The sequence below is a fragment of the Piliocolobus tephrosceles genome, chromosome 1, assembly GCF_002776525.5.
Source record: "Piliocolobus tephrosceles isolate RC106 chromosome 1, ASM277652v3, whole genome shotgun sequence".
Classification (NCBI taxonomy): Eukaryota; Metazoa; Chordata; class Mammalia; order Primates; family Cercopithecidae; genus Piliocolobus; species Piliocolobus tephrosceles.
The window spans coordinates 34,527,654-34,553,054 of NC_045434.1; the positions used below are offsets into that span (position 1 = coordinate 34,527,654).

General features: G+C 44.1%; 1 protein-coding gene across 2 annotated transcripts in view; it reads right to left on the reverse strand.

Annotated features, from left to right (window-relative positions):
- Positions 1-25,148, reverse strand: part of SEC16B (SEC16 homolog B, endoplasmic reticulum export factor) — a 42,040-nt gene extending 16,892 nt beyond the window's left edge. The window contains exons 1-14 of one of the 2 annotated variants that reach the window (XM_023231274.2): positions 25,094-25,148; positions 22,596-22,947; positions 20,819-20,931; positions 19,951-20,071; positions 19,075-19,183; positions 16,474-16,618; positions 15,675-15,826; positions 15,228-15,289; positions 13,739-13,874; positions 13,035-13,265; positions 9,185-9,282; positions 6,859-6,940; positions 2,626-2,743; positions 229-1,412 (exon numbers count right to left, since the gene is read on the reverse strand). In XM_023231274.2, the coding sequence (XP_023087042.1) occupies positions 1,201-1,412; positions 2,626-2,743; positions 6,859-6,940; positions 9,185-9,282; positions 13,035-13,265; positions 13,739-13,874; positions 15,228-15,289; positions 15,675-15,826; positions 16,474-16,618; positions 19,075-19,183; positions 19,951-20,071; positions 20,819-20,931; positions 22,596-22,891 (1,875 nt within the window). In that variant the 5' untranslated portion in view covers positions 22,892-22,947; positions 25,094-25,148 and the 3' untranslated portion in view covers positions 229-1,200. Of the gene's footprint in view, positions 1-228; positions 1,413-2,625; positions 2,744-6,858; positions 6,941-9,184; positions 9,283-13,034; positions 13,266-13,738; positions 13,875-15,227; positions 15,290-15,674; positions 15,827-16,473; positions 16,619-19,074; positions 19,184-19,950; positions 20,072-20,818; positions 20,932-22,595; positions 22,948-25,093 lie in introns of those variants that run through there. The other variant, XM_023231273.1, reaches the window with a different exon arrangement.
- Positions 25,149-25,401: the final 253 nt, after the last annotated feature.

Genomic DNA, 25,401 nt, shown 5'->3' on the forward strand with positions numbered 1-25,401 from the left:
AGGAGCACTGAGACCAAAAGGCATGGCAGAGCAGGCGAGGACTGCTGAGCCAGAAAATCGAACAAGCGTCTGTACATTGGGTGTTCATTCCACCAGTGAGGATGGGGACTGAGTGAGATCTGATCGGGGCAGGTGGTGGGGGGCACAAGAGTCTCATGTGACCCAAAATTTCTCCCATCAACAGCACGCCATGGTGTTTAACATCACAATCACCAGGTTATTCCTGCAGGGAAGGACTTTATTTCTAGGAATTTCCTCATTCAACATAAACCAACATAAACATAGGAGGGGAGACATATTAGCCCACACACTTATTGTACATTTGGCACAGAAGGGATTCTTTGACAAGCTAGCCATGTGCTATCAGAGACCTGGACCTGGAAGGAACAGGCAATGAGCTGGGTATGTTGCCTCAGCGGTAGGCAGTGTGGTGCAACAGTTAAAAGGGCTTTACAGCCTGACTGCCTGGATTCCGAGTCCAACTCACCCACACCCTCGCTGTACCATCTGAGACAAGTTCTTTCATCTCCCTGTGCCTCGGTTTCCCTCCTCCATGAGTACGATTAAAATCTTTGCTTGACTTCACTTCTTCGTAGGGTAAATGTGTAATAATTAAAGGAAATAGTGCAAAGAAAATGCCTGGCACAACGTAAGAGCTTAGTGACTCTTAATGCGTATGGGGAGGGGAATAGAGAGATACAGAACAGGGAAATCCACTAGGGAGCGAGTCGTTCTGTCTGTGCATTCATTCACTGGGAGCTGACCGGAGGGCCTCCTGCAGGAAAGGCTAATGCTATGGCCAACAGAGAATGTCACCAGTGGGACTCTAAGTAGCTTGTGCACCAAGTCATTGTAGGGATGCTAGGGCCCCAAAGAGAGACTAAACATAAACTTCTTCCATTATCCAGTTTTGCCCAGGGCGGGCTCTCAGAACAGGCCCAGGGCTGCTTAAGACCAACCCACAAGCCTCCACACGTAATTGGTTTTTTTAAGGAACAAAGTCAGCTTGTGGAGCCAGGGTGCCACCTAGTGGCCAAAGGACACAATACTACACAAAGGCATCAGCCCACCTCTTTGCAGAGCAAGACCTAGGGCCTGAGGCCCCCCGCTGATGCTGTAACGTGGGGCCCACGGGGCATCTCCTTGCACAGACCTGCACAGGTAACAATCCCAGATAAGGGAGCCAGTGGAAGCTGAAATTCACATGAGGAAATGAAAAATGGATTCATAAAACCCAACAAGGGCTAAAACAATCCCTTGGAAAATGTCCTTCCTGTTTCCTTTCTCCCAGGTCACATACCTGTGGCTGCTGCCCAGCAAGACCAGATGATCTGTCTTCACGGTGTAGTGGCCAAAGGGCACATGAGCCATGAGGTAACAGAAGTGAGCTGCCTCCACAAGCCCCTTCCCAGCTGCAGGAGGAAGAGAACAAGACCCAGTCCCGGAGCACACCCGTGTGGGGGCCCATCATCTGGGTGGGATAGGAGAGAGATGGAAGAGTGGCCTCGGGGGTCAGAGGGGAGAAGCCACATGGGACTAAATCAATGAGCCTTTCATAGCATGAGTCACAGACTCCTAAACCCCACTCGTCCCATCAGCCCGTTTGGCCTCAGACATGATATTTCTCTTCAGCCAGAATAAGGCACGATTTCACCTTCTACCTAAAGGATTTTTGATGAGGAATTCTCTGAACATTTTAGTCTTTCCTCAGGGTGAAAAATGAGTTTGAAATGTCTGCACCTGAGCAAAGAAGGAGACTACTGGGAGTCGCCATTCTTAAACTAGGCTTCCTGGAGCACCATTGTTTTCCCTGCTAAAGTCAAACATAAAAATCACATTAATTACCAACATGTTTTGAAATGTTCTCCCATACATTTTCCACTGCCTCAAAATTGAGTTAATTCAACTCGGTACAATACCTAGCACAGTGCCTGGCCCCCAGGAAGGGTTCAACAAACATTAGTTCCCTTCTACTCAGGGTGCTGCAGGGTCTCCCTATGACTTGGCACAACCTTACCATAGCTATTTAAGTTTAACAGAGCAATATTTTTAAAAGCCCCATGGGAGCACCATGATTTCTAGATGCTCTGCTTCTTGGCTACATTTGAGAACCACTGGTCTGGAACATTCAATAGCCCCTAAGTGTTTATAAGGCCACATTCACAGAGAGATGATAGAAAGAAAGACTACAGGGTTAACCCAGAGTGGTTCAGGCAAAACCAGAATTTCCTATCTGATTGAACTGGGTCACTGAGAAATTTACAGCAACAGGAGGCAAGGTGTCCTATGCGTTAACTCCATCCACAGGGGAATCTGACCTAGGGCTAGAAAAATCAGCTGCTCAGAGCAGACTCCTACAGCAGCAGAACACCAAGTCTCAGGGGCCTGGCCTGCATTCACTCACAGCAGAAATTCTGCGAAACAGAGAGACAAGAAGGACATGCATTTCCCTGGAGTTACTTTCCCCAAAACATGGAGGCTCCTGGGTCCAGGAAAAGCCTGGGGCATAGACTCTGGGCCCTACCTAGAATCTGAGAATCTAAGAGCAGGATGTTTAAAGCTGGCCTGGACAGGGAGGAGTTGGGGAGGGGAGGGGAGGGGCGGGTCAATGCTGGTGTCGCTTACCCAGAGTGTCACCCATGGCAACAATCGCACGCTGATACAGCTCCGGGTCCCCAGCCTGATTTGACAGAATCACAGCCAAGTGAGGCCTCCAGTCTCCCCACTGCTTTTCTCCACAACACTGAAAAGCACCAGAAAAAAAATAACTTAAATGTACAATCATTTAGGAATGGCCAGATGTACATAAAGAAGGCTTTTGTCTATTTCCTGGTCCAGAAGCTGTCAGAGAACGCCCACTCTACCACCTGCAATGCTGCCATTCATTGATTTAGAGTTCTCATCTTTAAAAAGGTAAAACTCTCAGAAGGACACAGATAGACAGATACGTATACATGCATACATACATGCATTCACAGGGATATTGGAAAATGGATAAATAAAATGACATTGCTCACTTACTGTTTTTCACATTTCTCCCCAGTGCCTGACCCCCAAATAGCTAGAAACAAAACTCAGAAAAACCCTGAGGCTTCAGTGGTTTTTTTGGTTCAAGATCAAACAGCCTTGGCTCATGAGTAGAAGAGGCCATAGCCTGTCACAGAAGTCAGGGGAACACGGGCCTGCTTAATGTCTTACCAAATGCCTATGTTTTCTGACTTTACAAAGCCCATTCACACACATCCTCTTATTTAATCTTTACAGCAACCCTATGAAGTCCAGTTCCTATTACCACTTCAGGAATAAGAAAATCAAGCCAAGTGTCCCAGCTACGACAATGCAGAGGCAGCAGAATTCCACCAGGGGGCAACAGAGAGTAAGCAGCGTGGTGGAAATGTACAAAACCCCGCATAAATGGTGTTTTCCCTACCATCTCTCCCTAAGGCTGTCCTACTAAACAAAGGAGAATTTCAAGGCAGAAAATATCAATAAAGAAACAATATAATGTCATGGAAACAACACAGGCCCCAACTCGAGTCCTGCATCTTACTAGCTTACTTACCTTGAGCAAGTTTCTTAATGTCTCTGAACCTTTGTTTTCTCATCCCTAAAATGGAGATCATAATTTCTACCTAACGGGTTATTGTTGATAATAAAATAAGATAGTTGTGTAAAGCACATCGCATGGTGCTTCACATTTGGTTTGCACTTAATTACATGTAGATATAAATACACACACACACACACAGTTGGAAGCTGAGCAGAGGAAAGAGGTGATTTGCACAGCCGCCTACCTTCCGATTTGTTATATAGATAGGTAGGGCAGGAAATTGCCAATAATAACTAAGATTTGGAGGTTAAAACCATTCATAATTACTTGGTCTTTGTAATTATCCCAGGGAATAAAAGATGTTTTATTCAACTCCATTTTATACCCACTCCTTGTTGATCTGGTCAATGCAGTGTGAAGAGGATGATGACAATGATGGTGATGATAAATCATAATAATAGCAGTTCTCATGTGTCACATCGAACCATGAACCATATCCTGTGCTAAGCATTTCTCCTACCAACAATCACATGTGCTAAGTCCTATTATGACCTTCATTTTAACATGTAAGCCAAGCTGCTTCTTGCTGATCTACAAAAACCAGCAAAAGAGAAGGAAATCCCTTGCTAAACACACACACACACAAAGAAAAACTTAGAGGTCATTATTCTGTCTCCTTGCTGGTGATGTGAAAAAGATCACTATGAATCAGATCAATGGAGAGGTGGAGGGGACACAGGAGAGAGAGAGCGAGAGATAAAGCACCAACACTTATTAATTAACGTCAATGGGCCAAGCATGATGGTTGATATGTTCAGATGTTCTCTCTCCTTTAATTTTCACAATAACTCTACTGGTTAGGAACCAAAATCCCAATAAAGATTAAAAACTGAGGCTCGGCCGGGCGCGGTGGCTCAAGCCTGTAATCCCAGCACTTTGGGAGGCCGAGACGGGCGGATCACGAGGTCAGGAGTTTGAGACCATCCTGGCTAACACGGTGAAACCCCGTCTCTACTAAAAAATACAAAAAAAAGCTAGCGGGGCGAGGTGGCTGGTGCCTGTAGTCCCAGCTACTCGGGAGGCTGAGGCAGGAGAATGGCCTAAACCCGGGAGGCGGAGCTTGCAGTGAGCTGAGATCCGGCCACTGCACTCCAGCTCGAGCGACAGAGCGAGATTCCGTCTCAAAAAAAAAAAACTGAGGCTCTGTGAGATTAAGAAACAAAGCCAAGTTCACCTGGCGTACATAGAGTCTAGGTTAAACTGGTGTGAAACCCACGTCTGTGTTGTCCTGTTGCCGTGCTTTTCCACCACCCCATTCATCACATGGAACTGAAATCCAGCCTTTTAGTATATGCTGAAGTGCTGGGAAACTCCCTAAGATCAAATAATGCATTGACACATCACCTCTGGCTCCTCCGTTTTCTCATCTAAAAATAGGGGAAATTTAGCTAACTCTACTATTACAAAAAAAAAAAAAAACAATGAACCATAGCTAATTGTATCATTTCCTGCATTTAGTGCTTCGTGACATAATGCAGTTCCATTGTGGAGCACAGGCCATTCCACTGAATTGTGAGGCACACTCTGTGCTACAAAATAGCCAGTTGATTTGATGACGGGGCATGAAAATCATTTCTCTTTTCTTGGAATTAGCCACAAGTAATAAGAAGGATAAAAAAAAAAAAAAAAAGGAAAAGCGTGAGGTCAATTTTTATTAAAACTAGTGTTCACTAGATATGAGAGCCTCAAGATATGAGAAAAGGCTACCAAAAGTAATGGAGATTGGACAGAGGTCCCTCCATGGGGAAGCCGAGAGGACACAAGGGAGAGGACCCCACAGCTCTCCCCACCAGCTGGAGAGTGGCAAAGGCAACTCAGGCTCACACGGAAAACTCTGGGTCCTGCAGAAAATGCCAGATGGCCTGGAATATGGCCTGGCCCATCCTCTGCACGAACCTAATATAAATAACTGGAAATATAAACCCAGAAAAGATTCAACTCCTTTAAAGTTATGTAATATGAGAAAGCAAGCACAGAATGTATACAAATACACCCTAAGACAGAAGGAGGAAGGTAACATGAAAAATAGAGGGGAGAGAGAACATTCACTACAAAAACGTTACCACAAAACAAATGAAAACTTGTCACCAAACATTTTGTCATGAATTTAAGTAAAATAATGAAACAATTGCGTCTGTGAAGCAAGAGCATAATCTGAGTTATAAGAGCCCAGGAAATAGATGGTGGATAACAGGAGATGAATGTAATGTGCAGAGCTCAGGAAAAAAGCAGGGGAAACTGAAGAAATAGACAGAAACACCAGAGCACAAAAGCAAGAGACACCGGTGAAAACACAGTGAAGGACAGAGGAAGGAAAAAAGAAAGGAAGGAAACAAGGAAGGAAGAAGGAAGGGAGGGAGGGAGGGAGGGAGGAGGGAAGGAAGGGCGGGCAAGAGAAGAAAGAAGAGAATAAAAAATTATTAAAGAGAAAATTATAGGTATAATTCATATATGTATATATATGAAATATGTGTACATGGAATTCCTGAAAAGGAAACCAAACTAATGGGAACAAAACAAATATTGAAGGATATAATCCAATAAAATATTCCTGAACTCTAACATATGAATGTACATATTAAGAGGACATGCTATATATACCCCAAGGAAAAAAATGGATCCAGACAGTCAACACCAGGGCATAATCTAGTAAAGTGACTGGACGTCAAAGGTAAGGAAGGAATACTTTGGGGCCAAAAGATCAAGTCTCCTATAATGGGCAAACTATCAAGCTGGGCTCAGACTCTCAGCCACATCAACTCTAGAAGACTGAAATCGAGTATGTCCAGCTTTGAAGTGCCAGTGTGCAGTGGTGGGAAACATTCCTCCAGAGAAAAAGAAGGGCAGCCCTGCCAGGGGAAGCCTGCAGAACAGGCACAGGTCCTCTTGCCATTCACAGCAGAGCAGGCAGCTTTGACATTTTGGGAAGGCCAAGGTCTTCAGAGTCAGACAGACCCAGACAGATCCTGAGCCCACCACTCACTATTTCTGACCTTGGGTCATCTTACACCTTTGCAGCTCAGTTTCCACATCTGCAAAGCAGAGAGAACATTTCCTACCTCTACGCATTAAACCAAATAATATGCATCAAAGCACTTAGCACAGGGCCCAGCACATGGTAAGTGATTAACAAACTATTAATATTATCATCACGTTTGCTCCTGAAAGCCATCACACTCCTGAGCAGTCCCCACCCCATCAAGCCCTCGGGATGCCAGGGTGGTAAAGGAATCCTGTCACAGGGGTACCGTGGCTGCCTGTGGAATCCTCCCCGACATGAGCTGGAATAGGGTCTGCAGTGGGTCATTGAGCGCCAGCGTGCTGGTGAAGCTGCAGAGAGAAGGATAGTCAGTGAAGACCACGCCCAGGGAACCTCTTTACCCATTGCCCACAAAGCTCAGGGCCTCACATAATTTTATCAGATTTTGGCAGCTTCCTTAGGAACGTGAACATCTCTTTACTTTCTGCCGTGCCTCTGTCACATCCTCCTTTGAGGAGAGATGGCAGGGTCCTCGATCTACCACACACCCCAGCTAGATCTCATTGTTGGGGGTATTTTCTGCACCTTGGTCTTATTGGCCTAACTCTGGAATAACCATTTCTGTGGGCCTTCTTCCATCACTGAGATGACCCACTGACATCTCAAAGGTCCCCTGGAGAGCCACAGCAGTTTATCTGGAAGCTCTTCTCCATGGGCACCCCCCTTCCCAGCCACCCCGATCTCCCACTCACTGCAGCCCTCCTCCACACCAAGCCCACAGCACTCAGTGCCATTTTTCTGGCTCATCAAGAGCCTGGGTCTGTAGTGCTTTTGCTCACAAGCACTAAATAGCCATTTTCAGTAACCAAAGAGGCGTGGAACAGGGGCCAGAAATGATCCTGCTGATGACAAACCATGGGATATGCTTAACAAGGATATAATAAGCTCTACAGCTGATTTGAGATTTAAGCTTACTCAGTGAGAGGTATTTTTCACAATTCACTGGGCTCCATCAAAAATCAATGGCCCAAGGCAAAAATCTGTAGCAGAGATGTATGCTACAATGTGGGGCTGTGGGATGTTCGTTTTCAAAGCCGAAAGGAAAATCATCCTCAGAACACCGTCCTTTATTTGACAGCACCCTTGCCACCGGAACTCCAAGCATGTATCATAATACAACTTCTGTGTTCCTCACCATTCCAGTCTCCAGGAAGACTGAAGGGTGGAGTCGTCACGAGACTCAACCGTGGCCATCACCCAGAATGGGCCCGCCGGTAGTGCAGTCATTAGGCCCTCAGACTGAACTTAACATGGAAGTGTTAAGTGTTTTTGTTTGTTGGTTTGTTTGTTTTTTTGAGATGCAGTTTTGCTCTTGTTGCCCAGGCTGGAGTGCAATCATGTGGTCTCTGCTCACTGCAACCACCACCTCCTAGGTTCAAGCGATTCTCCTGCCTCAGCTTCCAGAGTAGCTGGAATTACAGGCGCCCGCCACCATGTCCGGCTAATATTTGTATTTTTAGTAGAGACGGGGTTTCACCATGTTGGCCAGGCTGGTCTCAGATTCCTGACCTCAGGTGATCCACCCACCTCGGCCACCCAAAGTGCTGGGATTACAGGCGTGAGCCACCATGCCGACGCAAGTGTCATCTTCTAATTCAACCTCTGCCCAACAGGATTTACGGCCAATTCAAATGTAAGTTCAGCTGAGAGGATAGCTTCACAGCTTTAACCAGCACTAGAAGCTAAGCACTTTGAGGTAGCATCTTTCTTGCTGTCTGACCCAAGTCTGCCCCTTACAGGAAGGTCCCTCACCCCACCCACCACATTTGTCCCTGCCAACCCGTGGATGCTAGGAGGAGCCTGAAGGACTTATTCAGAAACGCTTCTCCATCCAGCACCCTTGTTTGATCCTGGCTTTCTTTCACTGTTTCATCTCCTTATTCCAAACTCCCGGCTATGGACCCTTGCTTCCATCCCTACCTCATCCTGGTTTGGGCATTTTTCCTGGTCCACACTGGCACCCAGATCACAGTGTGCTGACGTCATTTCTGACTAAGCACATCTCTTGAGTCTCAACACCTCCCACTGCCGCCGATGCAGACTTCTGGATCTCACTGCCAGTGCAAAAACTCCTTTTCCTACCACAGCTCACGACCCTGCTACCCCACACCCCTACCCTACTCTCAGTACCCAGAACCTCATCACAAATATAAACAGTAGACAACTGCTTACGTCAAAGACCCTCAGTCCCAAGGCTCTAAGGAAGTGATCACCTACCCCTCATTACCAGAACTAGCTGGAACAGCCCCTCCCAAAGAGAGAAGGCTACTGCAATGTAAAAACCTATTTAATTTTTGGAAACTCTCATCCTGGGCAATTTTACTAAAACTCTGGATTCAATTTAGCAGGTAGAAAGAATGTATCTGTGTCTAAAACAGAGAAATGCTATGTCCAGCTCAGAAAAGAGAACATGGAAAGATCCTTGGAGTGTGAGGCTCCTCGGTGCATCTGGCGTTTCTCCACACCCTCATCCTCCGTCTTTGGTGAGGAGGCCTCTCTGCCCCACTGGTCTCTTTTGTTAAGTTCCAACTCACCCACTCATGACCCAACTGTAGGTCCGTGGGTCCATCTTGCTGGACAAGAACAAAGCATGGCCCCACAAGTGGTTCTTCATGGCCCACTCCAAGGCTTCCTGAAAACCAAAACATCACATTCAAGAGTGCCTTTCCCACCTTCCACTCACAACAAGTACCTGTGCTTAGGCACTGCTGCATCCTGAGCAGCGGAGGCTGGGCTTCCAGAAAATTCTTAGAGCCTCATATAAGAATGTGAACAGCCAGGAAGCAGGTTATAGCTAGCATAGTGTTTTTCTCTAGGATGTCACCTTCACCAGCCTTCACTTTATCAAAATCCACTGTGCTATTCCATCAGCTTCCCGTCAGACATGGTTGCCAGTTAGCCTCATCTCTTTAGCAAAAGTTTCGTAGCACTTGAACATCAAGACTACAGTAAATACCAATGTATAGTATACTTGAAAATCGCTAAGAGAGGAGATTTTAAGTGTTCTCATTAGAAAAAGCATGATAAATATGTGATGTGACACATATGTTAACTAGCTCCATTTAGCCATTCCACAGTGTGTGTGTATATATATACATATATATCATGTTGTATACTATACATATATACAACTTTTGTCAATTAAAAAAATAAAAGACAGTATCATATACAAAAACAAGAAATTAAATATTTAAATGTAAAAATGAAAAGTACTTCAACTTCATTTTTATAAATTAATTTTGAAGTAGAAAAAGCCTTTCTAAACATGACCCCCAGAAACTTACAATTTTACACAGAAAGCCCTAAAAACATAAAGAGCTCCAACAAATCAATAAGCGAGGATCAGAGACTCAATAGAAAAATGCAGGAAATCAATGACAAAAAATTCACAGATTAAAAAATATTCAACTTCATTGAATTCATTTTGAATTGAATTGAATTGAACGTATTCATTTCAATAAGAGAAATGCAGGCCCAGTGTGGTGGCTCACACCTGTAATGCCTACACTTTGGGAGGTTGAGGGGGAGGATCACTTGAGCCCAGGAGTTTGAGACCAGCCCTGGCAACACAGCAAGACCCCATATCTACAAAAAAATTTTAAATTCGCTGATAATTTTTTCTTTTGAGACAGTCTCTCTCTGTCACCCAGGTTGGAGTGCAGTGGCATGATCTCAGCTCACTGCAACCTCCACTTCCCAGGTTTAAGCAATTCTTATGCCTCAGCCTCCCAAGTAGCTGGGACTACGGGCCATGCCACCATGCCTGGCTAATTTTTGTATTTTTTGTAGAGATGGGGTTTCTCCATGTCACCCAGGCTGGTCTGAAACTCCTGGCCTCAGGTAATCTGCCTGCCTCCCAAAGTGCTGGGATTACAGGCATGAGTCACCACGTCCAGCCTTTTTTCACTTCTCAGATTGGCACCTATCAAAGAGTTTGAAACATACTGTGGTAAGAATGTAGGAAAACAGGCACTCTCTTGCATTGCTGGTAGAGTGACTTGGCACAACCTCTAAAAGGCAATTTGTCAGTATCTATCAAAATTATAAACCATATCCTTTGACCCAACACTCTGCCTCTAGAAATTTATCTTACATATATATTCTCTCACACTGGGCAAAATGACAGTGGTTATTCATTGCAACATTGTAATTGCAGAAGACTGGAAGTACTCTTAATGTCAAGCTATATGGGGTTTAGTTAAATGAATCATAATTTATCAGTAGAAAACTATGCCAATGTAAGAAATAATGAGAAAGGTATTTATATAGGCTATAGAGCAGAGGTCAGCAAAATATGCCTAAAGGCCAAATCCGGCACACTGCCTATTTTGGTACAGGCCATAGCCTCAGAATAGTTACTACCTTTTTAAGTGATTGGAAAAAAAATTTTTTTTAATTTCACTATGCATTATAAGTATATGGTAACTCAAATTTCTATGTCTATAAATGAAGTTTACTGAAACACGGCCACACCCATTCATTTACATATTTTCTGTGACCACTTTCACACTATAAGGGCAGAGCTGAGTAGTTGTACTAGAGGCCCCATGGCCTGCAAAATGTAAAATGTTTACATTTTACATTTTTTACATCTGTCCAATTATAGAAAAAGTTTGGCAACCCTAATATAGAGTGTTTTCTGAGGTATTTTGTAAAATGGAAGAGGGAAGGTACAGAAATGGTATACAGTATGCTATTTTTTAACAAAGAGAAAATAACAATATAAGCATAAAATTTCTCTGGATATTTCAGAGAGAAAAATTGGGTGACTAAGGGATGAGAGCATCATTTCCCAATTATGTCTTTTTTATATTCTAATTTTTGAATGAAATTGATTCAAATTGATTTTAATTATCTATCCAAACACTTAAATTTTTATGACTTTTGTAAAGTATAATCTCAACCTCAAAATTAAGCTAGAAATCAATCTTCATCTGTTTAAAGTACAGACAGTCCCTGCTTTATGAGTTTTTGACTTTACAATGGTGTGAAATCAATACACATTTGGTAGAAACTGTACTTCAAGTGCCCAGACAACCATTCTGTTTTTCACTTTCAGTAACACATTCAATAAATTATATGAGATATTTAGCACCTTATTAAAAAGCAGGCTCTGGGTTAGATGATTTTGTGGGTTAAGGTAAACATTCTGAGTACATGTAAGGTAGGCTAGGCTGTTATGATGTTGGGTTAGGTTTATCAAATGCATTTTCAACTTATGATTTTTCTATTTAATGATGAGTTTATTGGGATATAAACATTGTAAGTCGAGGAGCATCTGTATTCAATATTGATAGGAAGCCTTAGATATAGCAGCAGGAGTATTTGTAAACAAACTTCCTGGAAATTAATTTGGTATATATATAAAGAACCTTTTAAAAGTGCATACCATTTATATACCCAGTAATTCCACTTCTAGGAATCTGTCCTAAAAAATTTAAAAGATCAGATAAAGACTCATGTAACAAGATGTGTAAATGATATAATTTATAACGGTTGACAAAATTGTAAATAGTCTAAATATTCAATAATAGTAGAATAGCTAAATAAAATATGATACATAATATGATGGAATATTGTATAACTATTTTTTAAATGGTGTTGTTGGAGGATATTTAATGCCATGAGGGTATTTTACCATATCATCTTAAGTTTAAAAAGAGAAATAAACAATTGTATATGCAATTTTATTTTCTTTTTAATATATATGCATGGAAAAATGCTGGAAGTAAATATATCAAAATGTTAACGGGTATTATCTTTTCGATTTTTAATTTTTTTATTTTTAATTTTTATGAGTACATAGTAGGTATATATATTTATGGAGTAAAATATATGAGCTATTTTGGTACAGGCTTGCAATGTTTAATAATCACATCATGATAAATGGGGTATCCATCCCCTCAAGCATTTATCCTTTGTGTTACAAACAATCCAATTATACTCTTTTAGTTATTTTTAAAGGTATAATTAAATTATTATTGACTGTAGTTCCCCTGTTGTGCTATAAAATACTGTCATATTCATTCTATTTTTTTTTTTTTTTTTTTTGCACACATTAACCCTCCCAACCTCCCTCCCACCCTCCCCTACTGCCCTTCCCAGCCTCTGGTAACCATCCTTCTACTCTCCATCTCCATGAGTTCAACTCTTTTGATTTTTAGATCCCACAAATAAGTGAGAACATGTGATGTTTGTCTTTCTGTACCTGGCTTATTTCATTTAATAGTTCATTGTCTTTTAATGGTAGAACTGTGGGTGTTTGTATTTTCTTTGTTGTTTCTTTCTGAACTTCTCGCATCCTCCCTGAAATGAGTGTATACTATTCACATAATTGGAGCAGGGGTGAGTGGTGGAGAGGGATTGGGCGAAGGGCATACTTGCCTTCTTCCTTCCATAGTAGAGCAGTCTAGTGAATTTCTCCACGATCTGCGCAGGTGTCTCCACACTGGGAGGGATCTCTCCGGTGAGCAGGTTCGGGGTCCCAGAGCTCAGCACTGGCCAGTCCTCATCGGTCAGGCTGATGAGGTTGGCCACAGGAGGCTGCCGTTTGTACTTCTCCAGCTTCTTGCAGTCTTGCATTAGCAGTTCAGCAATGTCAGACCCCACCATGGACTGTAAGGCAAAGAGGATCATCTGAGGAGAATCCTATGGGTCCTCAGGCTGGCTGCCCCAGCTGGAGAAGGAAGGCACCAGGGAGCCTGCCTTCTTCGCAAGGAGTCCAATTATGCAAACATAAGGCAGTCGTTTCTTAGATTGCTACATTTCAAACTTCAGCATCACTATCATGGTTATTTTCTGCCTGTCAGAAGCCACAAAGCTTACCAGAAACATTTACAATTTCACAGGTATATTACCTGGCTGGTGCAATAACTCAGAAACTACAATATTCCCAGACCAAGGAAGATCATCAGGGAAGATTTGCATTAGCAAACTGGCATTGACATGTGAGCAATTTTTCCCCTTGGGGCAATCTGTGGCTTCTTTAACATTGCTTTTCATAATCATGCCATAAACATAATCTTATCTATCCCATGAAGACTTAAATTTCAGCCTGCACCTGCTCTCCCGCCAAAACAGTAACTTACCCCATTCTGGCGACAAAGGAGAACCAAGAGCTGCCACAGTAGAGCCGAGTCTCTGCTCCCCAGTGTCTCAGATTTGCAGCTCTGAGCTGCTTTCTGCTGGCAAAACGTCATAATATCCACCTTATGTATATCTTCCCTACATGGAAAAAATTTAGGGAGCGAAGAGTGAGCAGGCAGACACTTCCCTGTTTCGGACCCCAGGCTCCTCCTAAGTATGCAAGTGCTGGCTGGGCTGTGGTTGAGATAGAAATCTGACAAGTCAGGGCTAGAGTAATGAGTCTATAGCTATAGGATTGTTATTTTCTTATAGAACAGGAAGAAATTTCAGAGATTCTCTCATGCACCCCCTCCATTTTATAGATGAAACAACAGAGGCCCAGAGACCTGAAGTCACTGCACAGGATAGCAAGTAAAAGCAGACTTTGGAGTCAGACAACCCTGGGTCTAAATCTCGGTCTGCCACTTCTCTGTTTAGACAAGTTTCTTACCTCCTCTGAGCCTCAGCTTTGTCCCCTAAAATAGGGACAGTAAAAGAACCTACCTCCATACAAAAAGGAATTAGAAAATTGTGTGGCATGTATTAAGTGATCAATATGATTGGCATTATGATTTGCTCAAGATCATCCAATAACATCAAAGCCAAGTTAGGCTTAGTACCCCAGTCTTTGAATAACCCAACTCGCTTTTTTGCCCCATATCTGTATACCTGTATGTAAGAAACAGAGAGAACACTCATTTTTACTTGAGGGAACTGTCAGATGCCATAAGAGGAATACATTTATATAGTGGTGATGATACTTTCCATGTGAATAATCTCACTTGAGACTCAGACAAGCCTCGGGTAGGGAGAGCAGGTGTTATACCACTTCCGGGGGAAAACTAAGGTTCAGAGAGGGCTGACCTGTCCACCATGGTATTCCTAGTACATAGGATGCCTGAGCCTGAGACCCACGTGGGCTGTCATCCAGCAAGGACTCTCTCCTCAACAAAGATGCCCTGAGTTACATTTATCAGAAATGTAACTAAATATTTAAAAGCAGTCCTAGCTGAGTACTGCAGAGGGCTCACTCGCACACTGTTCTGTAACTTGAACACTGCCGATCTTATCTACCTCTCCAGGAAAAAGCCACTGTTACAAGAATTGTTTCTGCTATGATCCACTCGTCAGGGACTTCCCAGGCGATGCTCCACTTTTCTGCTAACATCTATCAAGCACACGGAACACTAAAACTTCCTACCATGCAGCCTCTGCAAAATGGAACTGGTTTTAGATTTCTAAACTGTCATGCTAATTTTGCTTTCTGTCCTTCAACTATTGAACGGCTTGTCAAAATGACTCAGGCCACATCTGGTTCTATCTTGTAGCACAGAGAATTCCACTCCAACAAGGACGGACTTTTTTTTTTTCAAGGAAACCAAGAACATATCTCCAAAATGCTGATCTGAGCAGGAAGATTGCCCTTACTCAGCAGCTCTTACAGCATTTTACCTAATCAAGGGTCCTGAGAAACTTCTCATCTCCTCTTGCTCTTCGGAATCATTAAGAATAACCTGCAATAAAACAATCAGATTTTATCTTTACGACTGTGTCCACCCTAGGCCCCTTTCAGTCAAGTCTAGTATCAGACCCCAGGGCCGTGGGGCTAGGATGTGGCTCAAGGCCTTGTGGAGAAAGCAGAAAGAAAAAAGTGAATCTTGTTGCTAAAGATGAGCCACTGACATCTCAGGAAAAACATAACTCTAGCATCAATTCTTTCAGAGAAGAGCCCCACCCATTCCTGCACCCCCCAATCCAGGGGGTACATGGCCCAGTTTCCACAAGAGCATCCCATTCCTGGAGATGCCCCAGCTCAGGCACAGGAAAGCAAGGTAAGCACATTAGGAGTAGTTAGGTAAGCAGTGTGCCAGCATTCCAGGGACACTGGGTCTTCTTTACCTCCATGCTGTGCAGTTCAACAAGGGCTGCTTGCCCGTCAGTGGGAGAGCTGGGACCTACACACACCAGCTGACCTCCTGGCCCGAAACTCACAGGAACATGAGGAACGTAGAACTTCATGGGTGCTTTGGGACCAGCTGAGGAGACATCTTCTGACCAACAGACACAGATGGACATTGTTAGCGTTACTTCCATCACTTTTCTTTAGTTCAGGAATATGCCACAGACGTATTTCTGCCCAAATTCTGCCTGAACCAAAATAAGATTCTGGGTGGGTTGTATAATTAGAGGAAGCCCATGTTCCCTGCACCAGTCAGATTTAAGCCTCTGAGAATGTGTCATAATACAATGCATGGGCTTGATGATTCAGTCCAAATGATAATGCACTCAGCCCAGACTCTCAGTGATGTTGAGAGGCCAAGGAGTCTCTGGCTTTCGTGGCCTCTATACTCATGACCAAGTTCCTACATCCAGACAAAGCAATGATGCTTTGCGTCTTGCTTTTGCTTTTCCTAATTCTCTCTGGTCTTCCCTTTCTTAAAAGCACCACTGAGTGCCCCCTTTCCCAACCTGATGATGGATAGGGGCAGTGTTCCCTTTCAGGAATCAGCTATGATGCAATTACTATTACAAGCAAAAAGATACAAAATGGAACCAAAGTTGACCTCTCTGCCCCAGAGACCTACATAAGCAAATGAGGTGGACAATGATCCATCATACGGCTGACTTTCCCAGAGACTTTCCACCCAGCCTCTCCACATCAGATTCAACCAACTCTTGTGATCATTTTAGAACCCACCAGCCTGAACTGGACTCCAAGCTGCTGAAGCTGGGGGATCATCCCACTCGGGGGCATCTGTGATGTACTGACTGAGCTCATAGCTGCTGGAGCTGAGACCAGACTCACGCTGCTGGAGAAGGTTGGACTCACTAGCCAGTGACGGCTGAAAGTTAAAAACAATACAAACACATAGGAAGAAGTTTCAGAGAGCTGGTCTTCTCAAGCATTCCTTCAAAGAAACAAAATACATACAGTGAAAGTGGATGTGTTGAAAGGAGAAAAAGAGAAAATCAAGTTGATAGGCATTTGCCAAAGGATATATTATGACCCAATGGAAAGAGTGGAGGCCTTGGGGTCAGGGGCCCTTGAATTCAAATCTCGGCTTTGTCTTATACGCAGCTGCTATGCCCCTGGACACCTGATTTAGGCTCTCTGAGCTCAGTGCTTTCATCTGTGATATAATCATATCTGCCCTATATACTTCAAGTAATTCATGTATTCATTCATCAACTTTTTTTTTTTTTTTTTTTTTGAGACAGAGTCTCGCTGTATCATGAGGCTGGAGTTCAATGGCACGATCTCAGCTCACTGCAACCTCCACCTCCCGGGTTCAAGCGATTCTCCTGCCTCAGCCTCCCAAGTAGCTGTGACTACAGGCGCACCACCACGCCAGCTGATTTTTGTATTTTTAGTAGAGACGGGGTTTCACCATGTTGGCCAGGATGGTCTCGATCTCTTGACAGCATGATCTGCCTGCCTCAGCCTCCCAAAGTGCTGGGATTACAGGCATGAGCCACCGTGCCCGGCCTCATTCATTGACTGTTATGCTCTAGGTACCATGCTTTCCCCTTGGATGCAGGTGTAAAGAAATTCATGGGGCCAGGTATGATGGTTCATACCTGTAATCCCAGCACTTTGGTAGGCCAAAGCAGGAGGATCACTTGAGCCCAGGAATTTGAGACCCCAAATTGCAACATAGCAAGACCCCATCTCTACAAAAATAAAAAAATAAAAAAAATAAAAAAATAAAAAAATTTAGCTGGGCATGGTGATGCACACCTATAGCCCCAGCTACTTGGGAGGCTGAGGTGGAAGGATCACTTGAGCCCAGGAATTCAAGGCTGCAGTGAGCTATGACCATGCTGTTACACTCCAGCCTGGGTGACAGAGCAAAACTCTGTCTCTAAAGAAATAAAGAAAGAAATTCATTGAGTTTACATCTTGTGTGCATACAAGTAAAATAATGAATTCAAAAGCTCTTTGGGCCAGGCCAGGGGCTCACACCTGTAATCCCAGCACTGTGGGAGGCCGACCCAGGAGGATCAGATCGCCTGAGGTTAGGATTTCCAGACCAACCTGGTCAACGTGGTGAAACCCCATCTCCACTAAAAACTACAAAAATTAACTGGGCATGGTGGCACACACTTGTAGTCCCAGCTACTAGGGAGGCTGCGCCAGGAGGATCACTTGAATCAGGGAGGCGGAGGTTGCAGTGAGCCGAGATTGTGCCACTGCACTCCAGCCTGTGCAACAGAGTGAGACTGTCTCAAGAAAAAAATAAAATAAAATAAAAAGTAAAGCTCTTTGTACACTGTAAAGTGCTGTACATGTGTATGTGGCTGCTGCCATTGTATTGTTACTATTAGTCATAATCATATGTGCCCTACCCTATTAAGCACTAAGTATACAAAAGAAATTGACCTCAAAAATCATACAAACCTAATAAAGGAAACAAGATTAATACAAGACTTTCAAAATTAAGACCCAATCTCTGGCTGAGCGTGGTGTCTCAGACCTGTAATTCCAGCACTTTGGGATGTCAAGGTAGGCAGATCACGAGGTCAGGAGTTCAAAACCAGCCTGGCCAACATGGTGAAATCCCGTCTCTACTAAAAATACAAAAATTAGCTGGGCATGGTGGGGGGTGCCTGTAATCCTAGCTACTCGGGAGGCTGAGGCAGGAGAATCGCCTGAACCCAGGAGATGAAGGTAGCAGTGAGCCGAGATTGTGCCACTGCACTCTAGCCTGGGCAACAGAGTGAGATTCTGTCTCAAAAGAAACGAGCCATCTCTGTAGTATATTTGCAAATTTTCCACAAATCTAAAATTATTCTAAAATAAAAAGTTTACTTTAAAAAAGATCTCTATTTTGTGGCCCAGCTGGTGCATACAATAAGATTTTTAGAGGAACAGGATGAATGAAGAGTTAGAAAAGGTTTCAAGCCCTGCTTCTCAAACCTGAATTCAAAGATTCTAGCAACTTCCCTCTTCCTGGGTTAAACCAAATTGCTAGTCCCCTGGGGTCCCTAACACCTGGATGAGAGAGCGTCCTCTCTTTCCCAGTATGTTGGAGTGAGCTGGGTGACCTTTCTCAATCCCCTCAATTTGCTGAAAATGCACAGGAGGAGTTCAGTTTAGGGCCTCAGTTGCCTAAGACTGAGGCAGTAAGGAGGGAAGAAAGGAAGGCATGGGTGGAGGTTCTGCCAAGAGGGAAGGAATGGGTCCTCCAGACGGCTGGCCGCTGGACATCCATCCCCAAGGGCCCTGTTCTGCCACTGCTGACAGTGTCAGCTGAGACACATGGACACAGTCTCCAGCCCCCACGTCACTTTAGGTTACCTTATTTTTCTGGGCCCCAGCAAGCAGGCTCCCTGGAAACAGCTCCCCGGGCCACTCCTGTCCAGAGTTGGAAGCAGGGCTGCCTTTATAAAGGTTCCTACTGTTAGATCTGCAGCAAAATGACAGGAGCAGTGAGCGGGGTCCTGGGCAAGCCAGCAAGGCTGAAGCACTCTCCGCCGGAAGCTGACCTGCTCCAAAGCATGGCCAGGTGCCATGTCAGCCTGGGTGCCATAGGAGAAAGCATTTTCCTCCCACTTGCCACCTCAATCTACTAATCCCAGAAAAACAGGAGTGCTTGAGTTCCACAGCTCAGTGGCTGGAAGCGGCCTCAGGTCCTGATGAGAAGGGTTGGTCTCTACAGCCTGACATTCTGGAATGACTTACATCAGAGTGTTTAGGTTGGTGAATTCCAGAGCTGCGAGCACTAGGACAGATGCTTGGTCAAAACTCTCTTCCCTGTCTTGTCTTATCACCGGGAGATGGCCCATTCTCAGGGCTCAGGCATAGGCTGAGGAGAAGCACCCTAGCCCCAGGTAGGTTCTCATGACCTAATCATGAGAGCTTTTTCTAGGCCACATCTGTTCTGAGGCCAACACAGAATTAAAGTCCTCTTTTAGGACAGACCTCAGGGAACCTCACAGGACTCAGACTTGCCCAGCTTTGGGAACAGACTCTCAGTGATAAGAATCTCTCTTCCCAGGGTCCATGTTAACAGCAGACCAGGCCCATCCTGGGATACTCCCATATCCCTGTGGCTAAACCAAAGGTACACAAGCTTCTGGAGGTAAGAGACCAGCATCAGACGCCAGAAGATTTGCCCAACATAGTCTGAGTTTGACAACATCATGTCAAACTGGCCTCTCCTTTCACACTTACTGTAAGTGGGTCTCACTATTTGTTCCAAGTGGACTGTGCTGGTTTTCATAATGATGTTCATCAAGGTACTTTTGCTCTCGGTAATCTTCTTGCCAGATATAAGGACTCCTTTGCCTTGGCACTGCACCCTCAGAGAAAACAAAATCAAGACAGGTCACTTCCTGTTTCTGAAAGTTCTTAGAAAGATATTAGTGAGCTGTGAGGAGTTCCTAGAGCACAGTAGATCTAAAAACATATTTTCCAAATTGAAAAAATAGATAAGTGAGAGCTAATGATGAAAGTCCATAGGACGCCTCTCAGTCCCCTCTGAACTAATTAGCATGGATCTATACAACCGCACAACGATGGGGATTGGTGTGTACATGTGTGTGTGGGTGTGTGTGTGTGTGTGTGTTCAATGTTGAAACAGATTTATCTTTGCTAGCAGTTCAGACGTTGCCATTAAGACACACCCTATACCTATTAGTATAGGGGAGAACACTCCTTTGGGTGCATATCTGCTGTCCTCAGGGTGAAGTGACAGACTCCTACTGTAGCCCAGCAGATGTCCTTAAGAACTGACTTCACTGTTACTTGGTCAAAGACTATAATCTTGGCTATAAGGCAAAGTAGAAGAAAAAATGTGGATGAAGTGCAAACTACCCATAGTACTAGTAACAGTACCATCATCTATGCAAACAAAGGAAAACTACTCCTTTATGTCTCTTCTCAGGACATCGAGGAGGAGAATTTCCGCTGTGGTCTCGTCTGGCCAAGAAAAGATGCCCAAGGTGAGGGTCTGAACATGGCTCCGTTGGTCTCTCCCCTGCCTCTCAGACCAGCTGCCCCATCCCCAAATCCCAGAGGCTTCTTGGAGACTTTTCCATACCTCTTTCTTCCTGCAGCCACTGTGGGTGTCCGTGATAGTAATAACTTCCATAAGCATATTCCTCCCTCATTGTGGGAGACTGATAGCCCTGATATGAATTCTCATAACCTGGCCTAAAATAGCACAGAGAAGACTGGTCAGTTGAGGACAAGGGTGGTAAAGACAGAAACCAATGGAAGACTTGACAAACTAAACAGCTTCAGAGGACAGAGTTGTGACCCAGCCTAGAATCTGCTTGAAAGCCATGGTTAATTCTAGATCCTATAAACAGAATCAGAGCAGGAGTCAGGCCTTTGTTGCATAACAAGAGTAGAATTTTTATAGTAAAAATTTTTTACTTAAAACTCTATTCTAAAAACCTCTTTTTTATTTAAAACTCTTTTACTTTATAGTAAAACTCTCACTCCCCAAATACATACATACTATCTTAGAAAACTCTGTCCTGACATTATCTGAGAAAATCACTTCCTGAGATGACTGTGTTAAGTCTCCAATATACCACTGTAATTTCCATGCTTATTCCAGATGGAATTGAGATTAAAAAGTCAAACTGGACTATCTTAAGTCTGATGACTTTTATTGCCTCTGTCCTGAACATGCCTCTCTTTGAGAATTCAACAATCCAAAAAGATTGGGGAGAGGACCATCATAATACTAATGTTTTATCAATTAGTAATTTTTTTTTTGAGACAGAGTCTCACTCTGTCACCCAGGCTGGAGTGCAGTGGCATGATCTCGGCTCACTGCAATCTCCATCTCCCAGGTTCAAGTGATTCTCACATCTCAGCTACCCAAGTAGCTTGGATTACAGGTGTGCACCACCATGCCCAGCTAATTGTGTTTTGTTTTGTTTTGTATTTTTAGTAGAGACAGGGTTTCACCATGTTGGACAGGCTGGTCTCGAACTCCCAACCTCAGATGATCCACCCGCCTTGGCCTCCCAAAGTGCTGGGATTACAGGTGTGAGCCACTGCACCTAGCCCAATTAGTAATTCTTTAGTATTTCTTAGGGACAAATTTCATTATAATAATAGTCATAATTTCAACCCTGAATCTGTAAGCAGGTAAATATTACCCCTAAAGTAGAACATAGATGGCTTCCAACATTCCATGAAATATTAAGTCCAGTGCTACAGGCCAGGGAAACAGGAATTCCAGATTCTCCAACCTGAATAGAATGACCTCACTGCAACCTCTTCGTTCCGGACTTGCAGCCTCCAAGTTTCTATCTGCTTTCCCTAAGGTCGATTTTTTTAAAGTTCCCATTCATTCAATACGGATTATTGGTATGCCTGTTACATTCCGGGTACTGTGGTAGGCACTAGGACTCTTCTTGGTGCTGGTAGTGTCAAGCTAATCCCAAGGCAGACTGGTCTAATGACAATGAGGAACTCCTTATAGGGATCTCCAAGAAAAATTTTCCATAGTCTGCATATACTGCCTTTTGCAATCCCAGAGCAAGAGGGTTCCATCTGCTCTTTTGAATTTCACCACTTTTTCTTCCCTCTTCACTGCCCCCCACCAACCCCCCAATACTCAATTGCATTTGTGATGGCTTTAAGAAGTTCCACTAGGGGATAAAGAGGAGAGAAATACTATCTTCAGTCATCAGAAACAAATTTGGGAGAGGACAGGATTTAGCTAAAGCCATGTAGTGAGGTAGAGAAGGAAAAAGAAAAAAGGGGGAGAAAAAGAAAAGGAAAAGGAAGAAGGAAAAGAACAATCTATTCATAAGCATTTGGGAGAGTTGCATTCATTCCAAGCCCTAAAGCCATACCTTGAATACAACTGACTGGGATAACCACTTTCGTAATAGTCAATTCTAGACAGAGGCTGATGCCAGTCCCCAGGCCTGGAGGCATAATGGGACTGTTGATGGTCCGCCCTGGGCTCCTGCTGTGGCTGGGGGCTCCCACGGTTGTCTTGCCATTGGTGAAACCTCTCTCCATTGTGCTGAGACTGAGGGACAGGCCGATGATGTCCATCTCTCCAAAACCCTCCGTCTGGATCCTTTGAGGGTGCTGTGACCTTCCCTCGTGTCTGGGGCAGCCTCTGGGGAGCCCAAAGTTCCATCACTGACTCTGAATTTGTCTTGGGTTTTGAGTAAGTTGTGTAGTTATTTTATCTTCCTGCAGACAAAAGAAAAAGGAAAGAAAATCATCATTTGAAATCTATATCCAAACATAGTGGTTGACTAGGTTTTGTGAAAAGAGTAGCTATGGTCCTCGAAATCTATCTAAAACAAACCATATGGTGACGGATACAGAGAAATCTGAAAAAAAAATCTCAGATACATGAAGCAAATAACAGACTAGACAATTATATTGATATTGCTTAAAAAATTAAAAAGTACATTTGGAACAACGACAGATGAGGGAGGCATCGGAGACAGATAACAGTAATAGGTACAGCTAAAAATGCTATCAAGGAATCCCAGTTGATGTTTCTTCACATATTCCGCCAGCAAGTGTTTATTTAACACTTACAGTGGAGGCCCTGTGGTATCATTGAGTGGGTCTTGCAGAGAGCTAGATCAGCGTTCAAATCCTAACTCTGCCACTTAACTAGCTAGTTCATTTTTTCAAGCCTCAATTTCCTTACCCATGAAATGGAGACTGTAATGACTACCTCACAAGGTTATTGACAGAGTTAAAGATAACCTATGCAAAGTGCCTGACATGTTACCAACATGTTAAAGTGCTTAATAAATAGTAGTGTTATCAAGGATAAAGATGAGGGTAGTATGAGTGGCTGAAGATGTTTACAAAACAGAAAGAAGTTTAGACTGACCTTTTCAAGAAGCACCTTTTCTGAATCCTTACATTAACCCCCTCAAAGAACTAGAACCTATATAATATGGTCATCCCTGCTCCTCCTCCAGAGGAGCCAACAAGAGGCAAATTTAGGATTGTTTTCATAAAAAATTAGGAGGCCATGTCTCCGGATTCTTCCTGGCTGGAGATTTTAAATCCTGGAAGTCTCCCTAGCATCAAACTAATTTTCCCCCACGTATTCCTGGAAAGGGAAATTGCTCCAAGGACTGATTACCTTCCAGGTTCCTCTGCTCATAGCACGGGGTGGTGGGGGGCAGGGGTTGTACCCGCCAAAGGAAAGCACACCTCAGATCTTACTCTTGCTCAGGATTCTCTTGTGTCAGGAGCATCCACAGACTAGGTCGGCCTCGATTTTTTTCTTCCTTAGAAACTGTTTTAGGTTGCAAGATTCTGATCAAATCAGTTAACTTGTTTCCATTACTGAAGATCCCAGCCTCACATAAAAATTCGTATCAGAACAAAAGGTCAAAAGGGTGGGTGTTGAAATCGAGACGTCACTCTGCTCAAACACCAGGGAGCCAGGGTCGGCAGCTATGAGCCAAGAGCTGTGAGACAGCAGAACACACAAGAAGAGCAAGGTGCAGAGGGGGCCTCCCACCCCAAGGTCACTCACAACTCAGGGGAACCTGTGGCTTCCTCCCCATGTCAGCTCACTCCCTTGAAAAAGCCAGGGGCAATGACAGCTTTGCCAGCAAATCCCTGGAAAGGCCAAATGTCCCAGACACAAGGAAGGGCACATGAGCCTTTTCTGAAGGCTGGTGGAACTCAAAACCATTTGGACCAAGTAAGCGGAATGAGAAGAAACCTGCTTTCTCCTTGTCCCCAGATAGTCTCACTAGGCAGCCCTTCCCCGAATGCAAAGGTGCAACACCCAATCTTTCCACGGAAATCACATCATTTTGCTGCCAAAAGACATCAACTCCAGCAAATCAGTCCTCAGATTAAGGACACCAAATAAATAGCACCTTCGATTCTCAAAATGAAGGAATTACAACTATGATGACAAATCACACTCACACATTCACATAAATGACCTTTCCTCGCCCCGGTAAAGGCCGTCTCGCCTTTCCTAATCTGACGGCACAGCACGTCCAGCTCAAAGAAGGGAAAGAAGGGAGCAAGTGCTCCCACACACCTGCTCCGATGGCTTCCCACCTTCCTCCAGCGCTGCTCCAGGGACCTGGCCCAAGAGTGCCCCCTCCCCTCTTGGAGACTGTCAAAGTCCAGGTGCCACATCTACCACGACTCACCGGGCCCTCAGATCTACAGCATGTCAGTTACCTTTGCAACTGCCCAGCCTCCACGGAGCTGATTCATTAGGGCAAAGTACAGCCCAGATACCGCAGTCCGGGACCCGCCTGACTTGACAAATTTGCTCTGAACCCTGTCAGAGACTGGCGCTTCTGTTTGCCTGAGCATGGACTGAGCCAGGTTCACTCACATGAGAAATCATCCAAATTCCCACAACAATCACGGAAGAGAGACATCAGGAAGAGGAAGTCCAGAAGCCCCGAGGCAGCCTGGTCTGGCACGAAAAGCACCACCTTTGGGGTGTTAACTCGGGGCCCTACCACTAGCTGGTTCTGTTACTTAACCTCTCTGAGTTTCAGTTTCTTTTTCTTTAAAATGGGAATGGCAATGCTTAGCTTATGAGGGTCATTACGAGGAGGAAATGTTGGTAAAGCATCACATGATATATAGGTAAGTATGCCCTGCAGATCAATATTATCTTTTCCTTTCCAACGAGAC